This window comes from Coregonus lavaretus (assembly GCF_964263955.1).
Source record: "Coregonus lavaretus genome assembly, chromosome: 17".
NCBI lineage: Eukaryota > Metazoa > Chordata > Actinopteri > Salmoniformes > Salmonidae > Coregonus > Coregonus lavaretus.
In genome coordinates, this window is record NC_140004.1 from 2,134,329 (window position 1) to 2,160,963 (window position 26,635).

Consider the following 26,635-nt stretch of genomic DNA (forward strand, 5'->3'; position numbering starts at 1 on the left):
CCTCCCGAGTGCTTATTGCTAACTGGGTTTCCGTCATCCTGTGAACCACGTTCTTTGCCGCTTGCAGCTATATTTAATATTGGAATGTGGCCTACTAAAATATGATTTATTATATGGTATTTTACCCTTTATATCGCTGGCTGTTGGACAGGGGTCCATCTAATAATGCATTTTTGTATTGATATGTTTTGTTGCAATTAAAATAATAACACCGGTGCTCTTCAATGCTTATCCTCTCTGGCTGGCGAATTTTATGGATGAGGGCTTTTATTTTGAAAGTTCCTGAACGTCAACAAAACCACAGAAGAAGAAGAAGAAGAAGAAAACAAAAACCGGAACATTTATTTTATTTGTTGCGGTTCAGAGATAAGCTAGCTCAATTCTCTGGGACCACCGTACAGGCTCACTTGATAAATTCACAGATAACAAAATCTGCGTTTTTGATTTAATTCGAAGAGGCCGTTTACACCATATTTCCACGGGAGAAGACCTATGGTCACTGGAGAAGATGCGAGCTGTGCGTCAAATTCTACCGAACACAATGACCAACTACAGAGGTTTTCAGACACAACTGTCGTCCATCATGGATTCATTGACCAAAGCGGCAGTGGCAGAAATCTGCGAGCTCGTAGATGACAGTTATGCTCTTTTACAATTGGAAATATCTCGAAGCCACAAAGAGAATGAGGCATTGAGAAGGAAACTCGAGTTGATCGAGACCATCATTGCGCGTGGGCAGAGAGGGAATATGGCTGAAACAAACCAGCAAGATAACATTGATTCCATCAATGCTGGTAAGTGTGTGTGTAAGTAAGCGCGCGTGTGTGTGTCTCAGGGTTGCCAGCTGTAGCTGAAATTGTTTAAACAATGAGGACTCAAAACCTGCCCGCAAGGCCTGAAAACTAACCCCAAAAATGTTTTTCGCAACTAAAGAGGAGTTGCCACATTTATCCAATAGGTGTCTCCATAATAACAATCTAAATACAACTGGTAAACTTGCTTTACCTTGTTCTCTGCATTTCTCCCTTTATTGGTTCATCACACCAAATTATTTAATCTGAACCATAGAAGTGATTGATAGTGAATGGTCAAATGTATGTTTTTTTCCACAGAAAACATCCTCGTAAAATGTTAACCATTGAAATAGTGTTAATACAAGTCACATTGCTCTAAAATAAAAGCATTTTCAACAGGGGTATATAAATCGCTCGAGACTAACTTTTTTCATCACTGGCCCAGAATCGTTCTGAAGCGCAATTTAAACTGTCCCAATTTATTTATATATATATATCAGTGCATTCGGAAAGTATTCAGACCCCTTCCCTTTTCCCACATTTTGTTACGTTACAGCCTTATTCTAAAATTGAAATATTTCCTCATCAATCTACACACAAATAAACAATAATGACAAAGCAAAAACAGGTTTTTAAAATGTTTGCAAATGTATAAAATAAAATAAATACCTTATTTACATAAGTATTCAGACCCTTTGCTATGAGACTCGAAATTGAGCTCAGGTGCATCCTGTTTCCATTGATCATCCTTGATATGTTTCTACAACTTGATTGGAGTCCACCTGTGGTAAATTCAATTGATTGGACATGATTTGGAAAGGCACACACCTGTCTATATAAGGTCCCACAGTTGACAGTGCATGTCAGAGTAAAAACCAAGCCATGAGGGTGAGGGAATTGTACGTAGAGCTCCGAGACAGGATCGTGTCGAGGCACAGATCTGGGGAAGGGTACCAAAACATTTCTGCAGCATTGAAGGTCCCCAAGAACACAGTGGCCTCCATTATTCTTAAATGGAAGAAGTTTGGAACCACCAAGACTCTTCCTAGAGCTGGCCGCCCGGCCAAACTGAGCAATCGGGGGAGAAGGGCCTTGGTCAGGGAGGTGACCAAGAACCCGATGGTCACTCTGACAGAGCTCTAAAGTTCCTCTGTGGAGATGGGAGAACCTTCCAGAAGGACAACCATCTCTGCAGCACTCCACCAATCAGGCCTTTATGGTAGTGGCCAGACAGAAGCCACTCCTCAGTAAAAGGCACATGACAGCCCACTTGGAGTTTGCCAAAAGGCACCTAAAGACTCTCAGACCATGAGAAACAAGATTCTCTGGTCTGAATGCAAAGCGTCACATCTGGAGGAAACCTGGCACCATCCCTACGGTGAAGCATGGGGGTGGCAGCATCATGCTATGGGGGTGTTTTTCAGCGGCAGGGACTGTGAGACTAGTCAGGATCGAGGGAAAGATGAACGGCGCAAAGTACAGAGAGATCCTTGATGAAAACCTGCTCCAGAGCGCTCAGGACCTCAACAGGACGACGACCCTAAGCACACAGCAGGGGTGGCTTCGGAACAAGTCTCTGAATGTCGTTGAGTGGCCCAGCCAAAGCCCCGGACTTGAACCCAATCTAATATCTCTGGAGAGACCTGAAAATAGCTGTGCAGCAACGCTCCTCATCCAACCTGACAGCGCTTGAGAGGATCTGCAGAGAAGTATGGGAGAAACTCCCCAAATACAGGTGTGCAAGCTTATAGCGTCATACCCAAGAAGACTCAATGCTCTAATTGCTGCCAAAGGTGCTTCAACAAAGTACTGAGTAAAGGGTCTCTTATGTAAATGTGATATTTGGTTTTATAAATTAGCAAAACAATTCTAAACTGTTTTTGCTTTGTCATTATGGGGTATTGTGTATAGATTGGTGTGGAGAAAAACCCCCAATTGAATCAATTTTAGAATAAGGCTGTAACCTATCAAAATCTGAAAAAAGTCAAGTGGTCTGAATACTTTCCGAAGGCACTGTGTGTGTCTGTGTGTGTGTGTATGTACAGTGAGGGAAAAAAGTATTTGATCCCCTGCTGATTTTGTACGTTTGCCCACTGACAAAGACATGATCAGTCTATCATTTTAATGGTAGGTTTATTTGAACAGTGAGAGACAGAAAAACGCATGTCAAAAATATTATAAATTGATTTGCATTTAATGAGGGAAATAAGTATTTGACCCCTCTGCAAAGCATGACTTAGTACTTGGTGGCAAAACCAAGACGTTTCTTGTAGTTGGCCACCAGGTTTGCACACATCTCAGGAGGGATTTTGTTCCACTCCTCTTTGCAGATCTTCTCCAAGTCATTAAGGTTTCAAGGCTGACGTTTGGCAACTCGAACTTTCAGCTCCCTCCACAGTTTTTCTATGGTATTAAGGTCTGGAGACTGCTAGGCCACTCCAGGACCTTAATGTGCTTCTTCTTGAGCCACTCCTTTGTTGCCTGGGCCGTGTGTTTTAGGTCATTGTCATGCTGGAATACCCATCCACGACCCATTTTCAATGCCCTGGCTGAGGGAAGGAGGTTCTCACCCAAGATTTGACAGTACATGGCCCCGTCCATCGTCCCTTTGATGCGGTGAAGTTGTCCTGTCCCCTTAGCAGAAAAACACCCCCAAAGCATAATGTTTCCACCTCCATGTTTGACGGTGGGGATGGTGTTCTTGGGGTCATAGGCAGCCTTCCTCCTCCTCCGAACACGGCGAGTTGAGTTGATGCCAAAGAGCTCGATTTTGGTCTCATCTGACCACAACACTTTCACCCAGTTCTCCTCTGAATCATTCAGATGTTCATTGGCAAACTTCAGACCGGCCTGTATATGTGCTTTCTTGAGCAGGGGGACCTTGCGGGCACTGCAGGATTTCAGTAATTCACGGCGTATTGTGTTACCAATTGTTTTCGTAGTGACTATGGTCCCAGCTGCCTTGAGATCATTGACAAGATCCTCCCGTGTAGTTCAGGGCTGATTCCTCACCGTTCTCATGATCATTGCAACTCCACGAGGTAAGATCTTGCATGGAGCGCCAGGCCGAGGGAGATTGACAGTTCTTTTGTGTTTCTTCCATTTGTGAATAATCGCACCAACTGTTGTCACCTTCTCACCAAACTGCTTGGCGATGGTCTTATAGCCCATTCCAGCCTTGTGTAGGGCTACAATCTTGTCCCTGACATCCTTGGAGAGCTATTTTGGTCTTGGCCATGGTGGAGAGTTTGGAATCTGATTGATTGATTGATTGCTTCTGTGGACAGGTGTCTTTTATACAGGTAACAAGCTGAGATTAGAGCACTCCCTTTTAAGCGTGTGCTCCTAATCTCAGCTCGTTACCTGTATAAAAGACACCTGGGAGCCAGAAATCTTTCTGATTGAGAGGGGGTCAAATACTTATTTCCCTCATTAAAATGCAAATCAATTTATAACATTTTTGACATGCGTTTTTCTGGATTTTTTTGTTATTCTGTCTCACTGTTCAAATAAACCTACCATTAAAATTATAGACTGATCATTTCTTTGTCAGTGGGCAAACATACAAAATCAGCAGGGGATCAAATACTTTTTTCCCTCACTGTATGTATGTATGTGTATATATATGTATGTGTGTGTACAGTTGAAGTGTGAAGTTTACATACACTTAGGTTGGAGTCATTAAAACTCGTTTTTCAACCACTCAACAAATTAATTTTTAACAAACTATAGTTTTGGCAAGTCTGTTAGGACATCTACTTTGTGCATGACACAAGTAATTTTTCCAACAATTGTTTACAGACAGATTATTTCACTTATAATTCACTGTATCACAATTCCAGTGGGTCAGAAGTTTACATACCCTAAATTGACTGTGCCTTTAAACAGCTTGGAAAATTCCAGAAAATGATGTCATGGCTTTAAAAGCTTCTGATAGGCTAATTGACATCATTTGAGTCAATTGGAGGTGTACCTGTGGATGTATTTCAAGGCCTACCTTCAAACCCAGTGCCTCTTTGCTTGACATCATGGGAAAATCAAAATAAATCAGCCAAGACCTCAGAAAAAAATGTGTAGACCTCCACAAGTCTGGTTCATCCTTGGGAGCAATTTCCAAACGCCTGAAGGTACCACGTTCATCTGTACAAACAATTGTACGCAAATATAAACACCATGGGACCATTCAGCCGTCATACCGCTCAGGAAGGTGACGCGTTCAGTTTCCTAGAGATGAACATACTTTGGTGCGAAAAGTGCATATCAATCCCAGAAGAACAGCAAAGGACCTTGTGAAGATGCTGGAGGAAACAAGTACAAAAGTATCTATATCCACAGTAAAACAAGTCTTACATCAACATAACCTGAAAGTCCGCTCAGCAAGGAAGAAGCCACTGCTCCAAAACCGCCATAAAAAAGCAAGACTACGGTTTGCAACTGCACGTGGGGACAAAGATCGTACTTTTTGGAGAAATGTCCTCTGGTCTGATGAAACAAAAATATAACTGTTTGTCCATAATGACCATCGTTATGTTTGGAGGAAAAGGGGGTGACTTGCAAGCCGAAGAACACCATCCCAACCGTGAAGCACGGATGTGTTAGCATCATGCTGTGGGGGTGCTTTGCTGCAGGAGGGACTGGTGCACTTCACAAAATAGATGGCATCATGAAGAAGGAAAATTATGTGGATATACTGAAGCAACATCTCTACATTTTACATTTTAGTCTTTTAGCAGACATTCTTATCCAGACCGACTTACAGTTAGTGGGTGCATACATTTTTCATACTGGCCCCCCGTGGGAAACGAACTCCCAACCCTGGCGTTGCAAGCGCCATGCTCTACCAACTGAGCTACAGGGGACTCAAGACATCAGTCAGGAAGTTAAAGCTTGGTCGCAAATGGGTCTTCCAAATGGATAATGACCCCAAGCATACTTCCAAAGTTGTGGCAAAATGGCTTAAGGACAACAAAGTCAAGGTATTGGAGTGGCCATCACAAAGCCCTGACCTCAATCCTATAGAAAATGTGTGGGCAGAACTGAAAAGCGTGTGCGAGCAAGGAGGCCTACAAACCTGACTCCAGTTACACCAGCTCTGTCAGGAGGAATGGGCCAAAATTCACCCAACTTATTGTGGGAAGCTTGTGGAAGGCTACCCGAAACGTTTGACCCAAGTTAAACAATTTAAAGGCAATGCTACCAAATACTAATTGAGTGTATGTAAACTTCTGACCCACTGGGAATGTGATGAAAGAAATAAAAGCTGAAATAAATAATCCTCTCTACCTATTATTCTGACATTTCACATTCTTAAAATAAATTGGTGATCCTAACTAAGACAGGAAATGTTTACTAGGATTAAATGTCAGGAATTGTGAAAAACTGAGTTTAAATGTATTTTGCTAAGGTGTATGTAAACGTCTGACTTCAACTGTGTGTGTGTGTGTGTATATATATATATATATATATATATATATATATATATATATATATATATATATATATATATATATATATATATATATATATATATATATAATTTATTTACAGCTGCGGAAAAAATTAAGAGACCACTGCAAAATTAAAAGTTTTTCTGGTTTTACTATTTATAGGTATGTGTTTGGGCAAAAATAACATTTTTGTTTTATTCTATGAACTACTGACAAAATTTATCCCAAATTCCAAATAAAAATATTGTCATTTAGAGCATTTATTTACAGACAATGACAACTGGTCAAAATAACAAAAAAAGATGCAGTGTTGTCAGACCTCGAATAATGCAAAGAAAATAAGTTCATGTTCATTTTTAAACAACACAATAGTAATGTTTTAATTTAGGAAGAGTTCAGAAATCAATATTTGGTGGAATAACCCTGATTTTCAATCACAGCTTTCATGCGTCTTGGCATGCTCTCCACCAGTCTTTCACATTGATGTTGGGTGACGTTATGCCACTCCTGGCGCAAAAATTCAAGCAGCTCGGCTTTGTTTGATGGCTTGTGACCATCTATCTTCCTCTTGATCACATTCCAATGGGGTTCAGGTCTGGAGATTGGGCTGGCCATGACAGGGTCTTGATCTGGTGGTCCTCCATCCACACCTTGATTGACCTGGCTGTGTGGCATGGCGCATTGTCCTGCTGGAAAAACCAATCCTCAGAGTTGGGGAACAATGTCAGAGCAAAAGGAAGAACGTTTTCTTCCAGGACAACCTTGTACGTGGCTTGATTCATGCGTCCTTCACAAAGACAAATCTGCCCGATTCCAGCCTTGCTGAAGCACCCCCAGATTATCACCGATCCTCCACCAAATTTCACAGTGGATGCGAGACACTGTGGCTTGTAGGCCTCTCCAGGTCTCCGTCTAACCATTAGACGACCAGGTGTTGGGCAAAGGTGAAAATTGGACTCATCAGAGAAGATGACCTTACTCCAGTCATCTACGGTCCAATCCTTATGGTATTTTGCAAACCTCAGCCTGGCTCTTCTTTGCTTCTCATTGATGAAGGGCTTTTTTCTAGCTTTGCACGACTTCAGCCCTGTCCCTAGGAGCCTGTTTCGAACCGTCCTCGCCATGCACTTCACCCCAGCTGCCATTTGCCATTCTTTTTGTAGGTCACTTGATGTCATCCTACGGTTGTTGAGTGACATTCGAATGAGTTGCCGGTCATTCCGGTCAGTAGAGAGTCATTTTCGCCCTCTGCCGGTCTGTAGCTTTGTTGTCCCCAATGTCTGCTGCTTGACCTTGTTCTTATGAACTGCCGTATTTTACATTTTAAGGATGGAAGCAACCTGACGCTCACTGTATCCCTCTGCCAGTAAAGCCAGAATTTAACCCTTCTTTTCCTCACTCAAAACTTTCCTTTTCAACTCTTTTGGCATGGTCAATAGTTGTTTTTTGATTTATTATTACTTTTGAGGTACTATTAGCACTTTTTGCCATCCAGCTTGTCCTATTGCAAGCGTATAGTGATGACCACAGCAGTGGTTTTTATACTTTTCCTTGTTAAATAAAGATTTGGTTCAGGTGATCACCTAATCAGTACCTACAGTCGTATGAAAAAGTTTGGGCACCCCTGACAATTTCCATGATTTCCATTTATAAATAATTGGGTTTTGGATCAGCAGTTTCATTTTGATCTATCAAATAACTGAAGGACACAGTAATATTTCAGTAGTGAAATGAGGTTTATTGGATTAACAGAAAGTGCAATATGCAACCAAACGAAATTAGACAGGTGCATACATTTGGGCACCCCAACAGAAAAATCACATCAATATTTAGTAGAGCCTCCTTTTGCTAAAATAACAGCCTCTAGACGCTTCCTATAGCCTCTAATGAGTGTCTGGATGAAGGTATTTTGGACCATTCCTCCTTACAAAACATCTCCACTTCAGTTAGGTTTGTGGTTGCTCTCCCGAGTGGCGCAGTGGTCTAAGGCACTGCATCGCAGTGCTAGCTGTGCCACTAGAGATCCTGGTTCGAATCCAGGCTCTGTCGTAGCCGGCCGCGACCGGGAGACCCATGGGGCGGCGCACAATTGGCCCAGCGTCGTCCAGGGTAGGGGAGGGAATGGCTGGCAGGGGATGTAGCTCAGTTGGTAGAGCATGGCGTTTGCAACGCCAGGGTTGTGGGTTCGATAAAATAATGTATGTGCTAACTGTAAGTCGCTCTGGATAAGAGCGTCTGCTAAATGACTAAAATGTAAAATGTAAATGTAATCGTTGCCGCGCATGGACAGCCCGCTTCAAATCATCCCATAGATTCTCAATGATATTCAGGTCTGGGGACTGGGATGGCCATTCCAAAACATTGTACTTGTTCCTCTGCATAAATGCCCGGGTAGATTTTGAGCAGTGTTTTGGGTCGTTGTCTTGTTGAAATATCCAGCCCCGGCGTAACTTCAACTTTGTGACTGATTCTTCAACATTATTCCCAAGAATCTGCTGATATTGAGTGGAATACATGTGACCCTCAACTTTAACAATATTCCCAGTACCGGCACTGGCCCCACAGCATGATGGAACCCCCACCAAATTTTACTGTGGGTAGCAAGTGTTTTTCTTGGAACGCTGTGTTCTTTTGCCGCCATGCATAACGCCCCTTGTTATGACCAAATAACTCAATCTTTGTTTCATCAGTCCACTGCACCTTATTCTAAAATGAAGCTGGCTTGTCCAAATGTGCGTTTGCATACCTCAAGCGACTCTGTTTGTGGCGTGTTTGCAGAAAGGGCTTCTTCCGCATCACTCTCCCGTACAGCTTCTCCTTGTGCAAAGTGCGCTGAATTGTTGAACGATGCACAGTGACACCATCTGCAGCAAGATGATGTTGTAGGTCTTTAGAGGTGGTCTGTGGGCTGTTTTTTGACCGTTCTCATCATCCTTTGCCTTTGCCTCTCTGATATTTTACTTGGCCTGCCACTTCTGGCCTTAACAAGAACTGTGCCTGTGGTCTTCCATTTCCTCACTATGTTCCTCACAGTGGACACTGACAGCTTTCATCTCTGCGTTAGCTTTTTGTAGCCTTCCCCTAAACCATCATGTTGAACAATCTTTGTTTTCAGGTCATTTGAGAGTTGTTTTGAGGCCCCCATGTTGCCACTCTTCAGAGGAGAGTCAAAGAGAACAACAACTTGCAATTGGCCAACTTAAATACCTTTTCTCATGATTGGATGCACTTGTCTATGAAGTTCAAGGATTAATGAGCTCACCAAACCAATTGTGTGTTCCAATTAATCAGTGCTAAGTAGTTACAGGTATTCAAATCAACAGAATGACAAGGGTGCCCAAATTTCTGCATACCCTATTTTTCACATCTGATTAAATTTCATACAACTTAATATTGCTATACTAAAAATCTTTGTCTGGACAATACCCCAGTACTCAGCTTTTATTAGAAAATGAATGGCATGCCACTGTGATCATTTTCTGTGACGACAGAGTAAATTATTATGCAGCCTCAGAGGGGTGCCCAAACTTTTTCATACGACTGTAATTCAGTAGAATGAGGTGTGCCTGTGTTGGAATTTAACAGACACTGGAATGGAATGGCTGTCATACATGTAGAGATGCTGATTTAAGAACAATTTGCAGTGGTCGCTTAATTTTTTCCAGAGCTGTATATATGCGACAACATGGGTCTAATCATAGTACCATAGTGTCATTCACAATGATTTAAAAGGCTAAGAAGAGTAGCCTACTACTGAAATTGATAAATGGGGCTGTCAAATGAGGCAAAAAATTCACATAAAAAAGTGTCTCTAAAAAGGTGAATATTTGAATCATATTTTGCATTAATGTACATTAATAATTAGACTACATGTAAAACTGTATCCTAGGTTGTTATGCATTTTGGCTACAACCTCATGTCCACACCGATACTGACATGAGGGAGGCGCCAGAAAATGTAGCTAAACTTTAATGTGAATTTTAATTACATAAATATAGGCTAAACGGCAGTCATGTTTGACAATTATAATGTAGGATATTTAACATTAATGTCTAAAGGCTTGATTCTGTTGACATACTCGAGGCATGGTTCGTTCAGATCAAATGGTCATGAACAGAGAGAATGGCCAGTGCCTGTTGCGCACTGCACACATCACCCACCTTGCAATCTGAGCGGAGGCAGTCAGCATTTTGAAACTATTTAACCATAACTTTAATTGTCATTTTATGTCATTTCTCAAATATCCGGTATATTAAAAGTCACATTTTCATAACGAAAACTTTGTGTGCATACAATTTTAACGAATGGGTAGCCTGGGAATCGAGACCTATAATCCTGGCATTGCCAGCACCATGCTCTACCATCTGAGCCATACAGGACCATCAATCAACAACTGAAAGGGTACCACACACCACCCTCCTCCCACACAGACAGCAGGGTTGCCATGATAGTTTTGATCGACTCTGAGACGTTAGATCCAAAATTCATACAACTAGGCTAATGCAACAGATTAGAACGTTTTAACTTAATGTTGATAAACTATTTATTCACATTATAAGCGCACATGGCAGTAGGCTACCCGCGAATGTTCCAAAATGTATGCTGAACAAAAATATAAACGCAACATTAAAGTGTTGGTTTCATGAGCTGAAATAAGATCCCAACATCTTTCCATATGCACAAAAAGCTTTGCCAAGATAATCCTTCCACCTGACAAGTGTGGCATATCAAGAAGCTGATTAAACCACATGATCATTACACAGATTCACCTTGTGCTGGGGACAAAAGGCCAGTCTAAAATGTGCAGTTTTGTCACACAACACAATGCCACAGATGTCTCAAGTTTTGAGGGAGCTAGCAATTGCCGTGCTGACTGCAGGAATGTCCACCAGAGCTGTTGTCAGATAATTTTATGTTAATTTCTCTACCATAAACTGCCTCCAACGTCAATTTAGAGAATTTGGTAGTACGTCCAACCGACCTCACAACCGCAGACCACATGTATGGCGTCGTGTGGACGAGCGGTTTGCTGATGTCAATGTTGTGAACAGAGTGCCTCATGGTAGCAGTGAGGTTATGGTATGGGCAGGCGTAAGCTGCGAACAACGAACACAATTGCTTTTTATCGATGGCAATTTGAATGCGCAGATACCATGACGAGATCCTGAGGCCCATTGTCGTGCCATTCATCCGCCACCATCACCTCGTGTTTCAGCATTATAATGCACGGCCCCGTGTCGCAAGGATCTGTACACAATTCCTGGAAGCTGAAAATGTTCCAGTTCTTCAATGGCCTGCATACTCACCAGACATGTCACCCATTGAGCATGTTTGAGATGCTCTAGATCGACGTGTACAACAGTGTGTTCCAGTTCCCGCCAATATCCAGCAACTTCACACAGAGGAGTGGGACATCATTCCACAGGCCACAATTGACAGCCTGATCAACTCTATGCGAAGGAGATGTGTCGCACTGCATGAGGCAAATGGTGGTCACACCAGATACTAACTGGTTTTCTGATCCAAGCCCCTACTTTTTTAAGGTATCTGTGACCAACAGATGCATATCTGTATTCCCAGACATTTCATGCAATTCTACTACACTTTATATGACTGGAGACATTAGCAGAATCTTTTTTAGTATGACAAATTACAGGGTAGCCTACTCTGCCTGCACTGACAAACAGATTAATAGAAACGACGTTGTCCATATAATAGGCCTATGAAAAGGGGAGAGACAAATAGAATATGACGTCATCTAAACTGGAGGAGGAAATTGTCCAAAAACAAGCTTTTAAGTGGCACTGACCCAACAATGATAAAGAGTGAATATGTGAAGTGCGCACTCACCGGGGATATGGCCGATGCTCTCCGCTGGTGCCAATAAGCTATAGGCCTACTGTTGTTCTCTCAATTAAGTTGAGGATTTTGATAACTAAAAGTCCTGCACAAAAAGCTTATTTCTCTCAAATGTTGTGCACAAATGTGTTTACATCCCTGTTTGTGAGCATTTCTCCTTTGCCAAGATAATCCATCCACCTGACAGGTATGGCATATCAAGAAGCTGATTAAACAGCATGATCATTACACAGGTACACCTTGTGCTGGGGACAATAAAAGACCACTCTAAAATGTGAAGTTTTGTCACACAACAGAATGTTGACCAGGAATGTTCACCAGATTTGTTGCCAGAGAATTTATTGTTAATTTCTCTACCATAAGCCGCATCCGTTTTTTTAGAGAATTTGGCAGTATGTCCAACCGGCCTCACAACCGCAGACCACGTGTAACCACGCCAGCCCAGGACCTCCACATCCGGCTTCTTCACCTGCGGGATCGTCTTGAGACCAGCCACCCGGACAGCTGATGAAACTGAGGAGTATTGCTGTCTGTAATACAGCCCTTTAATGGGGAAAAACTAATTCTGATTGGCTGGGCCTAGCTCCCTAGTGGGTGGGTTTATGCACTCCCAGGCCCACCCATGGCTGCACCCCTGCCCAGTCATATGAAATCCATAGATTAGGGCCTAATAAATGTATTTCAATTGACTGATTTCCTTATATGAACTGTGACTCAGTATAATCGTTGAAATTGTTGCATGTTGCTTTATATTTTTGTTCAGAGTGTGTGTGTACACTACCAGTCAAAAGTTTGGACACACCAACTCATTCAAGGCCTTTTCTTTATTTGTAAAAAAAATTTACATTGTAGAATAATAGTGAAGACATCAAAACTATGAAGTAACACATATGGAATCATGTAGTAACCCAAAAAGTGTTAAACAAATAAAAATATATCTATTTATAGCCAACCTTTGCCTTGATGACAGCTTTGCACACTCTTGGCATTCTCTCAACCAGCTTCATGAGGTAGTCACCTGGAATGCATTTCAATTAACAGGTGTGCCTTGTTAAAAGTTAATTTGTGGAATTTCTTTACTTCTTAATGCGTTTGAGCCAATCAGTTGTGTTGTGACAAGGTATACAGAAGATAGCCTTATTTGATAAAAGACCAAGTCCGTATTATGGCAAGAACAGCTCAAATAAGCAAAGAGAAACGACAGTCCATCATTACTTTAAGACATGAAGGTCAGTCAATCTGGAAAATGTCAAGAACTTTGAAAGTTTCTTCAAGTGCAGTCGCAAAAACTATCAAGCGCTATGATGAAACTGGCTCTCATGAGGACCGCCACAGGAATGGAAGACCCAGAGTTACCTCTGTTGCAGAGGATAAGTTAATTAGTTACCAGCCTCAGAAATTGCAGCCCAAATAAATGCTTCACAGAGTTCAAGTAACAGACACTCTGAACATCAACTGTTCAGAGGAGACTGTGTGAATCAGGCCTTCATGGTCGAATTGCTGCAAAGAATCCACTACTAAAGGACACCAATAAGAAGAAGAGACTTGCTTGGGCGAAGAAACACGAGCAATGGACATTAGACCGGTGGGAATTTGTCCTTTGGTCTGGAGTCCAAATTTGAGATTTTTGTTCGAACCGCTGTGTCTTTGTGAGACGCAGTGTGGGTGAACGGATGATCTCTGCATGTGTATTTCCCACTGTAAAGCATGGAGGAGGAGGTGTTATGGTGTGTGGGTGCTTTGCTGGTGACACTGTCTGTGATTTCTTAAAAATTCAAGGCACACTTAACCAGCATGGCTTCCACAGCATTCTGCAGTGATACGCCATCCCATCTGGTTTGGGCTTAGTGGGACTATCATTTGTTTTTCAACTGGACAATGACCCAACACACCTCCAGGCTGTGTAAGGGCTATTTTACCAAGAAGGAGAGTGATGGAGTGCTGCATCAGATGACCTGGCCTCCACATTCCCCTGACCTCCACCCAATTGAGAGATCAACAATGGCCATGAAAAGGTCCTGATGTTGTTCAAGGCACTTTTCCTGGAGTTGCCGTGAATATTATGTCGACCGTGCTTCTGTTCTTTCGGAAGCTGCATTTTGACTCTAGCAGCAGTTCCTATGTGATGTTATTCACCGGCCTGTGTAGCATCACCTTGGCCAGGACCTTTCCAGCAACAGCAAGAAGGGATATCCCCTGGCCGTTGCCACAGATGAACTTGTCACCCTTGTTCTTTATAGATGGTGACAATGTTTGCATCCCGCCACTGTTGGGGGATAATCTCCCGGTCCCAAACCTCGGTGATGTACTGGTGGAGCGTTCTGGTGCAGAAGTAACCTCCCTTCTTCAGTAGCTCTGCCGGGAGGCTGTCAGCACCAGGAGTCTTGTTGTTCTTGAGGGAATGGATAGCTGATAACACCTCTAGGAAGGTTGACGAATGGTTGAGGTCTCGAATGGGTGGACAGGCAGGCAGTTCTTCCAGGATGGAGTGGTCTGTTGGAGAGCGCTGATTGAGTAGTGCTTCAAAATGGTCAGCCCACCTCCGCAGGATCTAGTTTTGGTCCTTCAAGAGAGTCAGAACATCAGCTGTTTTCAGGGGGGTGATGGAGCAATTTATATGGCCATAGATGGCTTTAGCTGAGTTGTAGAAATTGTGCATGTTGTATTGGTTGGCATAAATTTGGATTTCCTGTGCTTTATTCGTCCACCATTCCTTTTGTGGAGCACGCAAGGTTGTTTGCACTTCCTTGCGTGATGCTCACCATTGCTGGCGGAGGGTAGCAGATGTGGGGCTGTTGAGAGTATCCCTGTGCGCTTTGTGCATATTGTCCAGTAAGGTTGTGATGGTGTCCGAGTTCTCAATGAACCAGTCCTTATGTTTCCTACCTCTCTAGCCAATGGAGTGGGCCGCTGCCTGATAGAGCACTGAGCTGATAGATGCCCACTTCTGGTCTATGGGTTCCTCTGAGCTTCTTCTCAACTCAATCTCCCTCGTCCCCTACTGCAGCTTTCTCAAGCCGGGTACAGTGCAGACTCCTCTTCCTGGACTTCTGCAGGCGTTAGGGGTGACATATTCTCACCTGGAGTTTAACCAGTGTCATACAATGATCTGTCCAGCATTCTGCACCCCTAATGGCACATGTTAGCAGGACGTCATTGGTGTCAGAACGTCTCACTATGACTTAGTCGATCAGGTGCCAGTGTTTGGTGCATCCATGGGTGTTTTATATTTGTTCTTCTGCTGGAGCAAGGTGCTAGTGATGATGAGATCATGCTCGGCACATAGAGTTAGCAGTCTCATGCCGTTCTCATTGACTTGGCCAACATCATGCCTACCCAGCTCTCCGCTCTATATCCGGTTGTTCTGTCCCACCCTAGCATTGAAGTCACCCAGCAGAAATATCTTGTCATTCCTGGGGATGTGGTGAAGGGCCTCATCTAGTGACTGGTAGAAGCAGTCCTTTGCCTCATTTTCAGATGGTAACATTGTCGTGTATTGCACTGAGAAGAGTGGCGTAGCGCATCGTGGCTAGGGGGATACGGAGACATGAGTCTTTCACTTATGCCGACAGGTGTTTCGGAGAGACTGGGTAAAAGGCTGTTCTTAATTGCCAGTCCCACACCGTGCTGATGTTGTCCACCCGGAGCGTAAACTTTCCAGAAGAAGGTGTAGCCTTCTCCCTCCTCTTTCAGGGAACCTTCATCCAGGAACCTGATCTCACTCAGGGCAGCAATGTCAATGTTGTAGTGTCTTAGTTCTGCAGCAATCAGAGTTGTTCTCCGATAGGGTCTATCGTTATTGTCATCAGTGTCCAAAAGAGTTCTGATGTTTCATGTCTCCTCCAATTTCAGGGGAATTATTTTCTTTAGCATTTTTCGACTGCTGAGTGGAACTCCCGATAGGTGCAGTAGCCTATCCAGGGATGAATGAGTGGGCAATTTTTGGGCCACCTTTTCTAGGCCTCTCCTCAGCTGGGGTGAGCAGTGTGGCTCCTAAATAGGGCTGCTGAGTCCCACAGTAGCCTGCCAAAAGCAGCTGCCACTCAAGTCCCAGCTGCTGGCGACCATAATAGCCTTGTGCCGCTGGCGTGCAGGGGTCTGATTAAGGGCTCCCGGTGCATTCACTCCTACCCCTGTCACCAGACACTCCAACTCTGCAAGGCTTTAGTCTGGTTTCCGGTTGATGACTTCACCCAGGTCAGAAGTGGATACCTGCGCAAAGGAGGTTATTTAAAGTGCCACTGAGGGTGCGCAATCCCCAACAGCACTACTTCACTGTAGGAAGGTGGATTCCAGTGGCAAGGGGGGAAACCCAGGACGACCAGCATCTTCCACAGCTGAAGTAGGCTCCCGGATCCCCAGTCTGTCTGCATCTGCCTACCGGGCACCGCCATTACTCTGCTTTTCTCTCAGGGTGTGCTCACCTAGCCTTTGTCGTACCAGACTAACCCACAAGGCAGTGGGCCAGTGGTTGATGGCTGCCAGGGCGTGTCCACACAGAGGTGTGCCTGTACAGACTCATCTCTGCCTGTTAGCCTGGAGTTTCAAGACAACCAGTTAACGTGTGCCGCCACAAGGAGGCCTGACTCTCCTGCCAGTCTTGGTCATGGAGAGGCTTTGTACCGGCAAGGCTTTGCATGAAGCTGCTCCGCAATTCACTACAAGGGCTAACGGCAGCGAGCTGTAAATTGAGAGTATGAAAGCATGTGTTAAGCGCGCATGCAGCTTACCTCTACCTAGGCACTACTGCACTAGACGTGTCACATGAACCCTGCGGTTGCCCGCCCACACACTTAGAATGACACACATTCTAAATTGTCTCAAGGCTTTAATATCCTTCTTTAACCTGTCTCTTCATCTACACTAAAGTGGATTTAACATGTGACATCAATAAGGGATTATAGCCGTCACCTGTATTCACCTGGTCAGTCTGTCACTCAGTACTCCTGAGTGGCGCAGTGGTCTAAGGCACTGCATCGCAGTGCTAACTGTGCCACTAGAGATCCTGGTTCGAATCCAGGCTCTGTCGCAGCCGGCCGCGACCGGGAGACTCATGGGTGGCGCACAATTGGCCCGGCGTCGTCCAGGGTAGGGGAGGGAATGGCCGGCAGGGATGTAGCTCAGTTGATAGAGCATGGCGTTTGCAACGCCAGGGTTGTGGGTTCGATTCCCACGGGGGGCCAGTATAAAAAAATCAAATAATAATAATAATATGTATTCACTAACTGTAAGTCGCTCTGGATAAGAGCGTCTGCAAAATGTAAATGTAAATGAAAGAGAAGGTGTTCCTAATGTTTTGTACACTCAGATGTTCCAACATCTAGTGAAAAGCCTTCCCAGAAGAGTGGAGGCTGTTATAGCAGCAAAGGGGGGGACCAACTCCATATTAATGCTGATGATTTCGGAATGAGACGAGCAGGTGTCCACATACTTTTGGTTGTGTGTGTTTGATGGTCTTGTCCATCATATGTTATTCATTGATGGCACATACTGTCTTCATTACAATATTGTAGCTTACTTAGTTATCAGGCCTACTTCTCACTTTGTCCCTAGAACGTTCCTCTTCATCTGGAAGGGCTGCCTGTACCAAGCAGTCAAATGAAAATCTAAGAGGAGCTGGAAAGATCACAGCTGTTCGGGAAGCCACACAACAGTCTGAAAATAAAGAGGTAATAGAAAAAATGTCTACATTAAGCTTTTATTAGAGATGGTTTATTGCTTTCTCTAATGTTCTGTTTTGCCATCCATGTTTAATTGATGATAAATCCTTGATTTATCCCAAATGCATTCTGTTTTTTCTGTTGAGAGCCCATCTTTAAAAAACATCAGTGACCAGTAGACCGCAATCTAATGGTTTCCACTACATCCAAACTAAAACCATTACTTGGTGGTTCCATTACATTGAGTGTCTTGGGACATTTTCCATTAGGAAGTAATGGACTCTACTGGTGAAACCACAATGTCTATACCAGGGGTGTCAAACTCATTTTGTCCCGCAGGCCGCATTCTGTCTTCACCAAGGTCTGGAGGAACACACTGAAAATGTGCTATATTTCCTTACCTTCAAAATGTGCTAGTCCTCTATCCATCATTTTCTGAATTTTCAATCCTCCATGTCCTAACTTTTCTTTCGGTAATTGTTAGCGAGTTGGACAGAGTGAAGTGACTATTATCATGTCTACACAGTTTTTATTGGGTTTGAGCCATTTCAGTGTAGATCGAACCCAGATGCTGTATGTCTGACACCCCTGGTCTATACAAACATTTTATACTATTAATGTCTAGTTTGTCTTTTAACATGACTTACAGTACATGTCCCCAATTCTGCTGCCTCTACAACTCATTCCGCAAACCCTGCATGTTCCTGTATTTTCAATTAAATATGCTCTCTCACCATATCAGGTGGTTTTGCAGTTACCTGACGAGGAGAAGAGCGGACCTGACATAGTCTTGATCAAGGAGGAGAAGCTGGGCGGGGACTTGGATAATAGTAATGACACACAGGATGTTCTGCTATTCAGTGAGAAGGGTAAGTGAAAGGTGTACACATGAATTGTTAGCCAGGTGGAATTGTATGTACATTGGAAATTCTACCTCTGTTATTATGTCAACTGCTTTTCTCTCCCCGATGTGGTAAAGTGAACTTAGTTGAATCACACTCCTAACATTGTCACACAAAAAACAAAGTGTAGGCCTACACAAGCTCCCCCATTACTGGCAATATTGCTCCGCACATCAACGCTGACAATCATTTGTCGTGAGCGTTTTGGGCCAAACTGGTTCATCTGCATCTCCCAGACATTAGTTGCAGATGGCTGAACTACAACCCTGTTTAAAATGTTTTTGAGACATAGGAAAAATCTTTATCATCTACATTATTATTGCTTGTGTAGGGCAATATGTACCCCCACCCTGTTGCCAGGCACATCTCCTACCTCTCCCCTTACAAAACAATGGAAACACAGGTTCATCGCTGTGTTTATTGACATCCCTATTTGCTCCAATCTCTTCCCTAAGGTACTGAGGCGTTGTATGTCGAAGTGAATGACTGTGAAGAAGGGACATCCAGAATGACCTCCTCCAACATGACTACGAGGGAGTGGGACAGAAGTGGAGAGGATAGTGGCCACCGATCCGAGCAGGGGAACGAGAGTTCTCAGAGGACCCCCCAGTTTTTGCGCTCTAAGTTCACGGCCGGAAGATGGAACCCCCTGAGCCTTGACTACACGCTGCATGAGACACCCAGTGAGTCTGGGTCCTCCAGTCCACAGGGGGGGGGTGATGAAATGGAGACAGTGGAACCCGTTTATGATTTCCCTTCAGAAACAGACACCGACATCCCCCCTACTCACCTGACAGGGAAACGGTTTCCTTTTGAACCAGACAGTAGTCCAAATTCTCTCGCTGGGAATTTCGAAATGAAAAGAGAAGTTTCCATGGTCAGCTCTCTACCTTACGACGTGGAACTGGATATGTGTTCTTCATGGAGCAACCAGGGTATGCTGGGAATGGTTTCCATGCAGCACGGGCAATACCTGAAACCGGACCGCAGGGAAATGCTGCTTGACAAGGCTGCAGACTTGAGCTCTAGCCAATATCAAATGACCGCCGCCGGACTTCACGCTGCAGCCAAGTACGACAGCAGAGACGGCAAGCGTTTTATTTGCACCTTCTGCAGCAAGTGTTTTACATCGTCGCGAAATCTGGAGACACACCTGCGGGTTCACACAGGAGAGAGACCGTACAGCTGCGCCCAGTGTGGGAAGAGGTTCACCCAGTCTGGCCATCTGAAAACACACCAGAGCGTACATACCGGAGAGCGGCCATTTGCCTGCGAGCAGTGTGGTAAAAGATTTGCAGGGAAACAAAATTTGAGGTTACACCAACAGAAAAACCACCCTAATCCGTAAGGTGTGACGCTAGTTGAGAGCTCCATGAATACGGTTATGCCTAACATTTTTAGAAGCTTTAGACCAGAACCTTGACACTGTTTGACATCTAAGTTTGAACATTAGTCATAAAGATTAGGCTATTTTGTATTTTCACACTGATGATATGTTTTGATGGATGAACTTCGCAAGAATGGTAGAGGTGAAAAACGTGGCCTAACATTGCGATGCTCTCATTTCAATTTCTTTTCCATTTAATTGCCTTTTGAAATGATACAATTGAGAATATTTAACCCAATGAAACAAAGCTATTTGAATGTATTTTGAAAATGGAACAGTCATTCCATATAAGTTGTTACCATAATGGTCACACTTTAAATGAACCACAATTCATAAAGGCTTTATATAGCACACATAAAGTATTCATAGGAACTATAAAGTGCATTGCCTAATGCATCATATCCTACTATGAAAATTCTCAAAAAAGCTGTGCTTTATAAAGGGTTGTAATTATACGTAACAATATAACATTATTAGTGTGATTGCAAGAAGATAACTCGCAAGAACTGTAAGAGAAAATGTGTTCTCCCAGTAAACTCACCTTTTAACAATACGGACAGCAGGAAAGTTTATTTAAAGGATGTAAGTTATTTCAGAAGATTCATTATTTACCAACAGCTGCAAATCCCAATAAAACGACATCACGTTTTGAAGTTCACTTTCCTTGTTTTGTCTAACAACACTCATGTATCTACAAAGACGTTTTGTGGGTCAGTAGCTAGGTTTCCATCCAATTGGTGATTTTCATGCCAAAATTATAAAATCTGCATAAAGAAAATGCGCATTTTCCAACCAGTGGTCTGTTTCCGGACTTCTTGCGGATACAAATCAGTGCCTGATGACAGTGCACACAATTTACTTTTTCGTTTAAGTTTTCAGGTACTGGATAAAATGTGTTCAATGTGTTTCCATTGCATTTTCAACTCTACCGATAGCTTTGTCACAAACTGTTGCATTCAATAGCAAATGTGCCTACTCTGGTCTTGGCACGTGCGCTCTGGCCAACAGCTCGCAGATACAGTAGGCTAGTCTACATGATGAGATTATTATGGATAAGAGTGAGTGTGTGTTCCTCCAGACATGTCAAACGACAGTTTGAACAAAATACAATTTCAGCTAAACCCTTTTAAATGTATTGATTTATTACCTGTTTACTGAGACCATGTGTTATTATCTCAGCTTTACCATAAAACATGCTGTAAATATGACATTTACAACTCCAGGGTCAGAACACGCTCTAGGCCAGGTCTGGCTGTTGCACGTCACATTTTGCAATGTACCATAACCCATTCCCCCCCCAAAAACATACAAAGGATTACATGGTGTAATGCTGATGGTGACATTACACATGACATTGGTTGTATTGAGGAAAGCCCCTAGATAGGGCAATGTCATATGTAATGCCACCATTTATACAGTAGGAATATGACAATAGCTTATAGATGATTTGTGAAACATCTATGGTGTTCTTATGAAGACTATGCACACTATATAAAGCCTTTATAGATTGTAGTTTGTTTAAAGTGGGAGCCATACAATTAGCATGTAATTGTCAATATTTGGGTTTGGCAGTGTGTTGACATTGAAGGTGAATAACTTCCACAATATGTCTGAAATTAGTGAGTCAGAACAGTGTTTATTACTTGTTCATATGCAATATAAAAAGTCAGGAATAAGTCAATTCTAGCTCACCATCAGGTAATTGTTGAGAACTTGTGCATTGCAATATATTTCTAATATTCATGAATATCCGTTTTGTAATTTCTGAGTTCCTTTACAATGCATTTACATAACTGTCACATAATACACTTCACAAAGGTATATAGTAAAGTGAACATAACCACATTTATCTGGTTCCTGCCTGTGCAACTTCAGGGGATCCACCTGCAGCATTTGTGTGATGAGAACGCAGGCTGTCACCAAGGCTGCTGTTTAAAACTTTTATTTTGAAGACTGAGTATGGGGTACAGGAAGTATCTCTTCTTCACCCCTTTCCTATTGTTTGTAGCTAGCTATTCTCCAGAAGAACAAACTTTTTGCACATCGGTATTTCCATAGTACCACCCAAATATAATTTGACATTTTAAAGTGTCAAATGATAAACTGTAACAGACTAGCCCTGAAAATGAACAGAATACCCAGACCCATGTGGAATTCCAAGGCTTTGCACAAGCAGTTGGCGTCCTTTGGTGCGTTGACCAAGGCAGCAGTGGCTGACATCTGTGAAGTTGATGAAGGTTATGCAATTTTGCAATTAGAAATATCAATAAACTACAAGGAAAACGAGGACCTATAATTTCCCAAGGAAGCGATGGGAAAGCGAGAACTCAAGCTGTTGTTACAGAACCAGTCCCACCAGGTGAAGGTCTCCATCCAAATCAGTCGCAGCAGGAGGACACCTGTCATAAGTAATGGCATAACAATAACCGCTGGAGATTGCTACTTTGTTGAAGAAGAAAATGAAGAGGTCAGTTCCCATATTTAACTCATTCAGTGCATTCAGAAAGTATTCAGACCCCTTGACTTTTCCCACATTTTGTTACGTTACAGCCTTCTTCTAAAATTGATTAAATTGTTTTTTAACCCCTCATCAATCTACACACAATACCCCATAATGACAAAGCAAAAACTGGTTTTTAGAAATGTTTGTACACAAAAACTGAAATATCACATTTTACATAAGTATTCAGACCCTTTACGCAGTACTTTGTTGAAGCACCTTTGGCAGCGATTACAGCCTCGATTCTTCTTGGGTATGATGCTACAAGCTTGGCACACCTGTATTTGGGGAGTTTCTTCCCTGCAGATACTCTTAAGCTCTGTAGGTTGGATGGGGAGCGTCACTGCACAGCTATTTTCAGGTCTCTCCAGAGATATTCAATCGGGTTCAAGTCCGGGCTCTGGCTGGGCCACTCTAGGACATTCAGAGACTTCTCCCGAAGCCACTCCTGCGTTGTCTTGGCTGTGTGCTTAGGGTTGTTGTCCTGTTGGAAGGTGAACCTTCGCCCCAGTCTGAGGTCCTGAGCACTCTGGAGCAGGTTTTCATCAAGGATCTCTTTGCTCCGTTCATCTTTCCCTCGAACCCGCCTAGTCTCCCAGTCCCTGCGGCTGAAAAACATCCCCACAGCATGATTCTGCCACCACCATGCTTCACCTTAGGGATGGTGCCAGGTTTCCTCCAGACGTGACGCTTGGCATTCAGGCCAAAGAGTTCAGTCTTGGTTTTATCAGACCAGAGAATCTGGTATCTCATGGTCTCAGAGTCCTTTAGGTGCCTTTTGGCAAACTCCAAGCGGGCTGTCATGTGCCTTTTACTGAGGAGTGGCTTCCGTCTGGGCACTCTACCATTAAGGCCTGATTGGTGGAATGCTGCAGAGATGGTTGTCCTTCTGGAAGGTTCTCCCATCTCCACAGAGGAACTCTGGAGCTCTGTCAGAGTGACCATCGGGTTCTTGGTCACCTCCCTGACCAAGGCCCTTCTCCCCTGATTGCTCAGTTTTTCCTCTGACATGCACTGTCAACTGTGGGACCTTATATAGACAGGTGTGTGTGCCTTTCCAAATCATGTCCATTTAATTGAATTTACCACAGGTGGACTCCAATCAAGTTGTAGAAGCATCTCAAGGGTGATCAATGGAAACAGGATTAACCTGAGCTCAATTTTAAGTCTCGTAGCAAAGGGTCCGAATATGTATGTACATTTATTTATTTATTTTAATTTTTTTTATACATTTCCCAAAATTTCTAAAGACCTGTTTTCACTTTTTTATTATAGGGTATTGTGTGTAGATTGATGAGGAAAAAATTGAATTTAATCATTTTTTGAACAAGGCTGTAATGTAACAAAATATGGAAAAAGTCAAGTGGTCTGAAAACTTTCCGAATGCACTGTATATATTTCAGAATTATTAGATGATGCTTAACCAGACACACTTGTCTAAATTGATGGATCCTGTGGAAGAAAAGCTTTAATCACCCCCCAGCCAAATCTAGCGAAGTGGATGGGTCACTGTCTAGACATGTACACATGTTCATGAAATACAATAGATGGCTGTAATCACCCCCAGACACACCTGGCTGATAGTGCCTGCTAAATTCAAGGCAGCAATGTTGTTGAGAGCAATAGCAAGGATTATGTACCCATACTGAGTAGCTCATGTTATAGGCAGAAGCATGCTACATGGCAGACCAATCCGAACTCAATATGTCCAGCCCACCCATTATCTCAGCCAATCATGGCTAGCGGGAAGGTTCCTGTCTTTTTCTGTGGCAAAACCAACTAGGCTCATAATTGATCAATTTTATTTGTATTTCCAGATGGCATACATCTGTAAATACGAGTCCACATGTTCCAGAAGGCATTTCTGGGAAAAAACGCATTTTGATAAAATAAAATAAATTATATTATGTTCAAATTCCTCTCCTGTGAAGTAGTGACGTGCGACATACGCCTAGCTTCCTGAAACGGGTCACAAATGAGCTAATCATAACCAGTGTTGTTGTCGAGTCACTAAACCTCAAGTCCGAGTCGACTCCGAAGTCCCTTTTGCTTGAGTCCAAGTCGGGTCACGAGTCCCTATGGCTCGTTCTAGTTGAGTCCGAGTCCGAGTCCAAGTCCGAGCCACCAATTGTCAAGTCACGAGTCCCTATGGCTGAAGTTCGAGTCCCAGTGCTTGAGTCATGGTCCAAGTGCTCAAGTCTGAGTCCCTGGGTCTTGAATTTCACATGATTCCGGTATTCGCTTCTGTGGTGGGCTGGCGGAAAGATTTTCATGTGAGCATTAAAGTAACGCAAAGATTTTTCTCCTGTTGCCCCATGGTCATAATTGCCTGCAATATGCAATAGCCCATGAAATAAATAAGTAATTCATATACAGGCTCACACACATTTTATTTTAATATAATGTTCAATAGTTGTCAAATCAGTCATGATGTTTTGAAGGGATGAATGGTCTCTAGACGGAATTGGCTATTGCTCCTGTCAGAGTGACTTTTTGCAATCACCCACTGATATTTGTGTAGGCTTTTTATTGCAGAGTGAAAACTAAAGGGAAATTGGAAGGGTAGAGTGAGACAACAAATTCAAAGACAGCCTACTTTTCTATACTCAAGGTATAGAAAAGTAAAGCTGTTTGTGTTTCTTAACCAGGCAAAGCTAAAAAAGTATGCTGGTGACTGTTGGTTACGAGGAAGAAAGAGAATCGCTTGCATTATGTGTAGCGTATGATTGGAGGTGGAGCCGGATTCTGCCTGCTCACACTCATCGCTTGCTCACCAGCTGATTTAGGCTGTGTGTGCCGGATCTGGCGCAGCCTTCCCATTGCTAGAGAACAGAACCCTCGCTGCTCTGCACACCCAGTGCTGCTAATATGCTTCTTATCATAGTAGCCTATCCAGTGCAAATACAAGTCACGAGAAGGTGAGTCCGAGTCAAGTCACAAGTAATGCAAATCGGGACTCTAGCAGTGGCGGCTCCTGAAAAAATTCTCAGGGGGGGCAATTTTTCTGATGATTTAGGTGACCTACACACATTTAAAAAAAGATATGTCCAGCAACAACATGAAGACAGGGGCAGCATATAAGTCAATACCAGAAGCATTTATTGACTGACCTCAAAAGTGTTGGCTTACAAAAGCAAAATAAGTTATCACAGTAAAAATAATCAAGGGTGTTCTTTCACATTCCTCAACACTGCATAAACAATATGCATTTCCATAAACAAATGAAATATCAGCTGAAAATACAGCATCTTGGTATTTGTTCAGATTGCAGGATCAACAAGAGCTTTTACCACATTTACAACATTTCAATGGTAGTGCAGCCAAATAATGTTTAAGAGTAAAAGAGAAATCCACACTTACACAATAAATAGTAACAGCATGGCAATAACAAGTAGACAAATTGTTGAGAGAAGTGGATCAGTGTTGCCAAGTCCGCTTATTATAAGCGACTTTGGGCTTGTTTTTCTGTAAAGTCGCTTACAAATATTGGTAGTCGCGGGTCGCGTTTTTTTTTGGGCTTGTTTCTAAAGTGTAGTTGCTTATTTGGGCTTGTTCCCAGCTCCATAGTAAGTTGTCAAGCAGTCTTGCCTGTTCCCTCTGTCCCTCCCCTTTCCCCATACACACAGGAGACAGCAGAGTTTTTTCCCACCCACATCCTGCTTCTAATTGGCTCTGACCCAGATGGCAACGAGTACTAGCCAATCAGAGGCAGAGCAGGTCAATCTGTTATTTTCATATTTATTTTCATTTTTCATATACACATTACTTGCTTCAAAAAGGCCTCATGGTTGAATTGGAAATATGTGCACCTGAGCATAATTCACAACAAGCAAGCAGGAGCTTTTGATAGAGGCTACTGAAAACATTGATGCAAGTTATTGGTAATAAGAAATTTTTATAGACTTCCATATTCTGCCCTCTTGTATAGATTTGTGAAAATGAACAGTGATAGACATTTTGCCTGAAAACAGAATTTGAAAATAATTTCTAGAAAAGGTAAACACAGCTATCTGTATGGCTTTGTAAAAATGAACAACCATATTCTGGCCAATTGTATAGATTTGTAAATATGAACAACCATATTCT

At 42.9% G+C, this 26,635-nt stretch overlaps 1 protein-coding gene across 1 annotated transcript; it reads left to right on the forward strand.

Moving 5' to 3' along the window:
- The first annotated feature begins 306 nt into the window (after window positions 1-306).
- On the forward strand, window positions 307-20,707 carry LOC311144198 (uncharacterized protein). Its single transcript, XM_084180205.1, has 4 exons — window positions 307-794; window positions 17,654-17,769; window positions 18,503-18,629; window positions 19,118-20,707. The coding sequence occupies exons 1-4, from the start codon at window positions 509-511 to the stop codon at window positions 20,008-20,010; spliced, it is 1,422 nt and encodes a 473-aa protein (XP_084036331.1). The 5' UTR covers window positions 307-508; the 3' UTR covers window positions 20,011-20,707.
- The last annotated feature ends 5,928 nt before the right edge of the window (window positions 20,708-26,635 follow it).

Excerpts from the sequence above, each read along its gene's own strand:
- LOC311144198 (XM_084180205.1), top strand. The coding sequence starts at position 509 with ATGCGAGCTGTGCGTCAAATTCTACCGAACACAATGACCAACTACAGA. Across the intron at positions 795-17,653 it reads CATTGATTCCATCAATGCTG|AACGTTCCTCTTCATCTGGA; the intron begins GTAAGTGTGTGT and ends CTTTGTCCCTAG. Across the intron at positions 17,770-18,502 it reads AACAGTCTGAAAATAAAGAG|GTGGTTTTGCAGTTACCTGA; the intron begins GTAATAGAAAAA and ends TCACCATATCAG.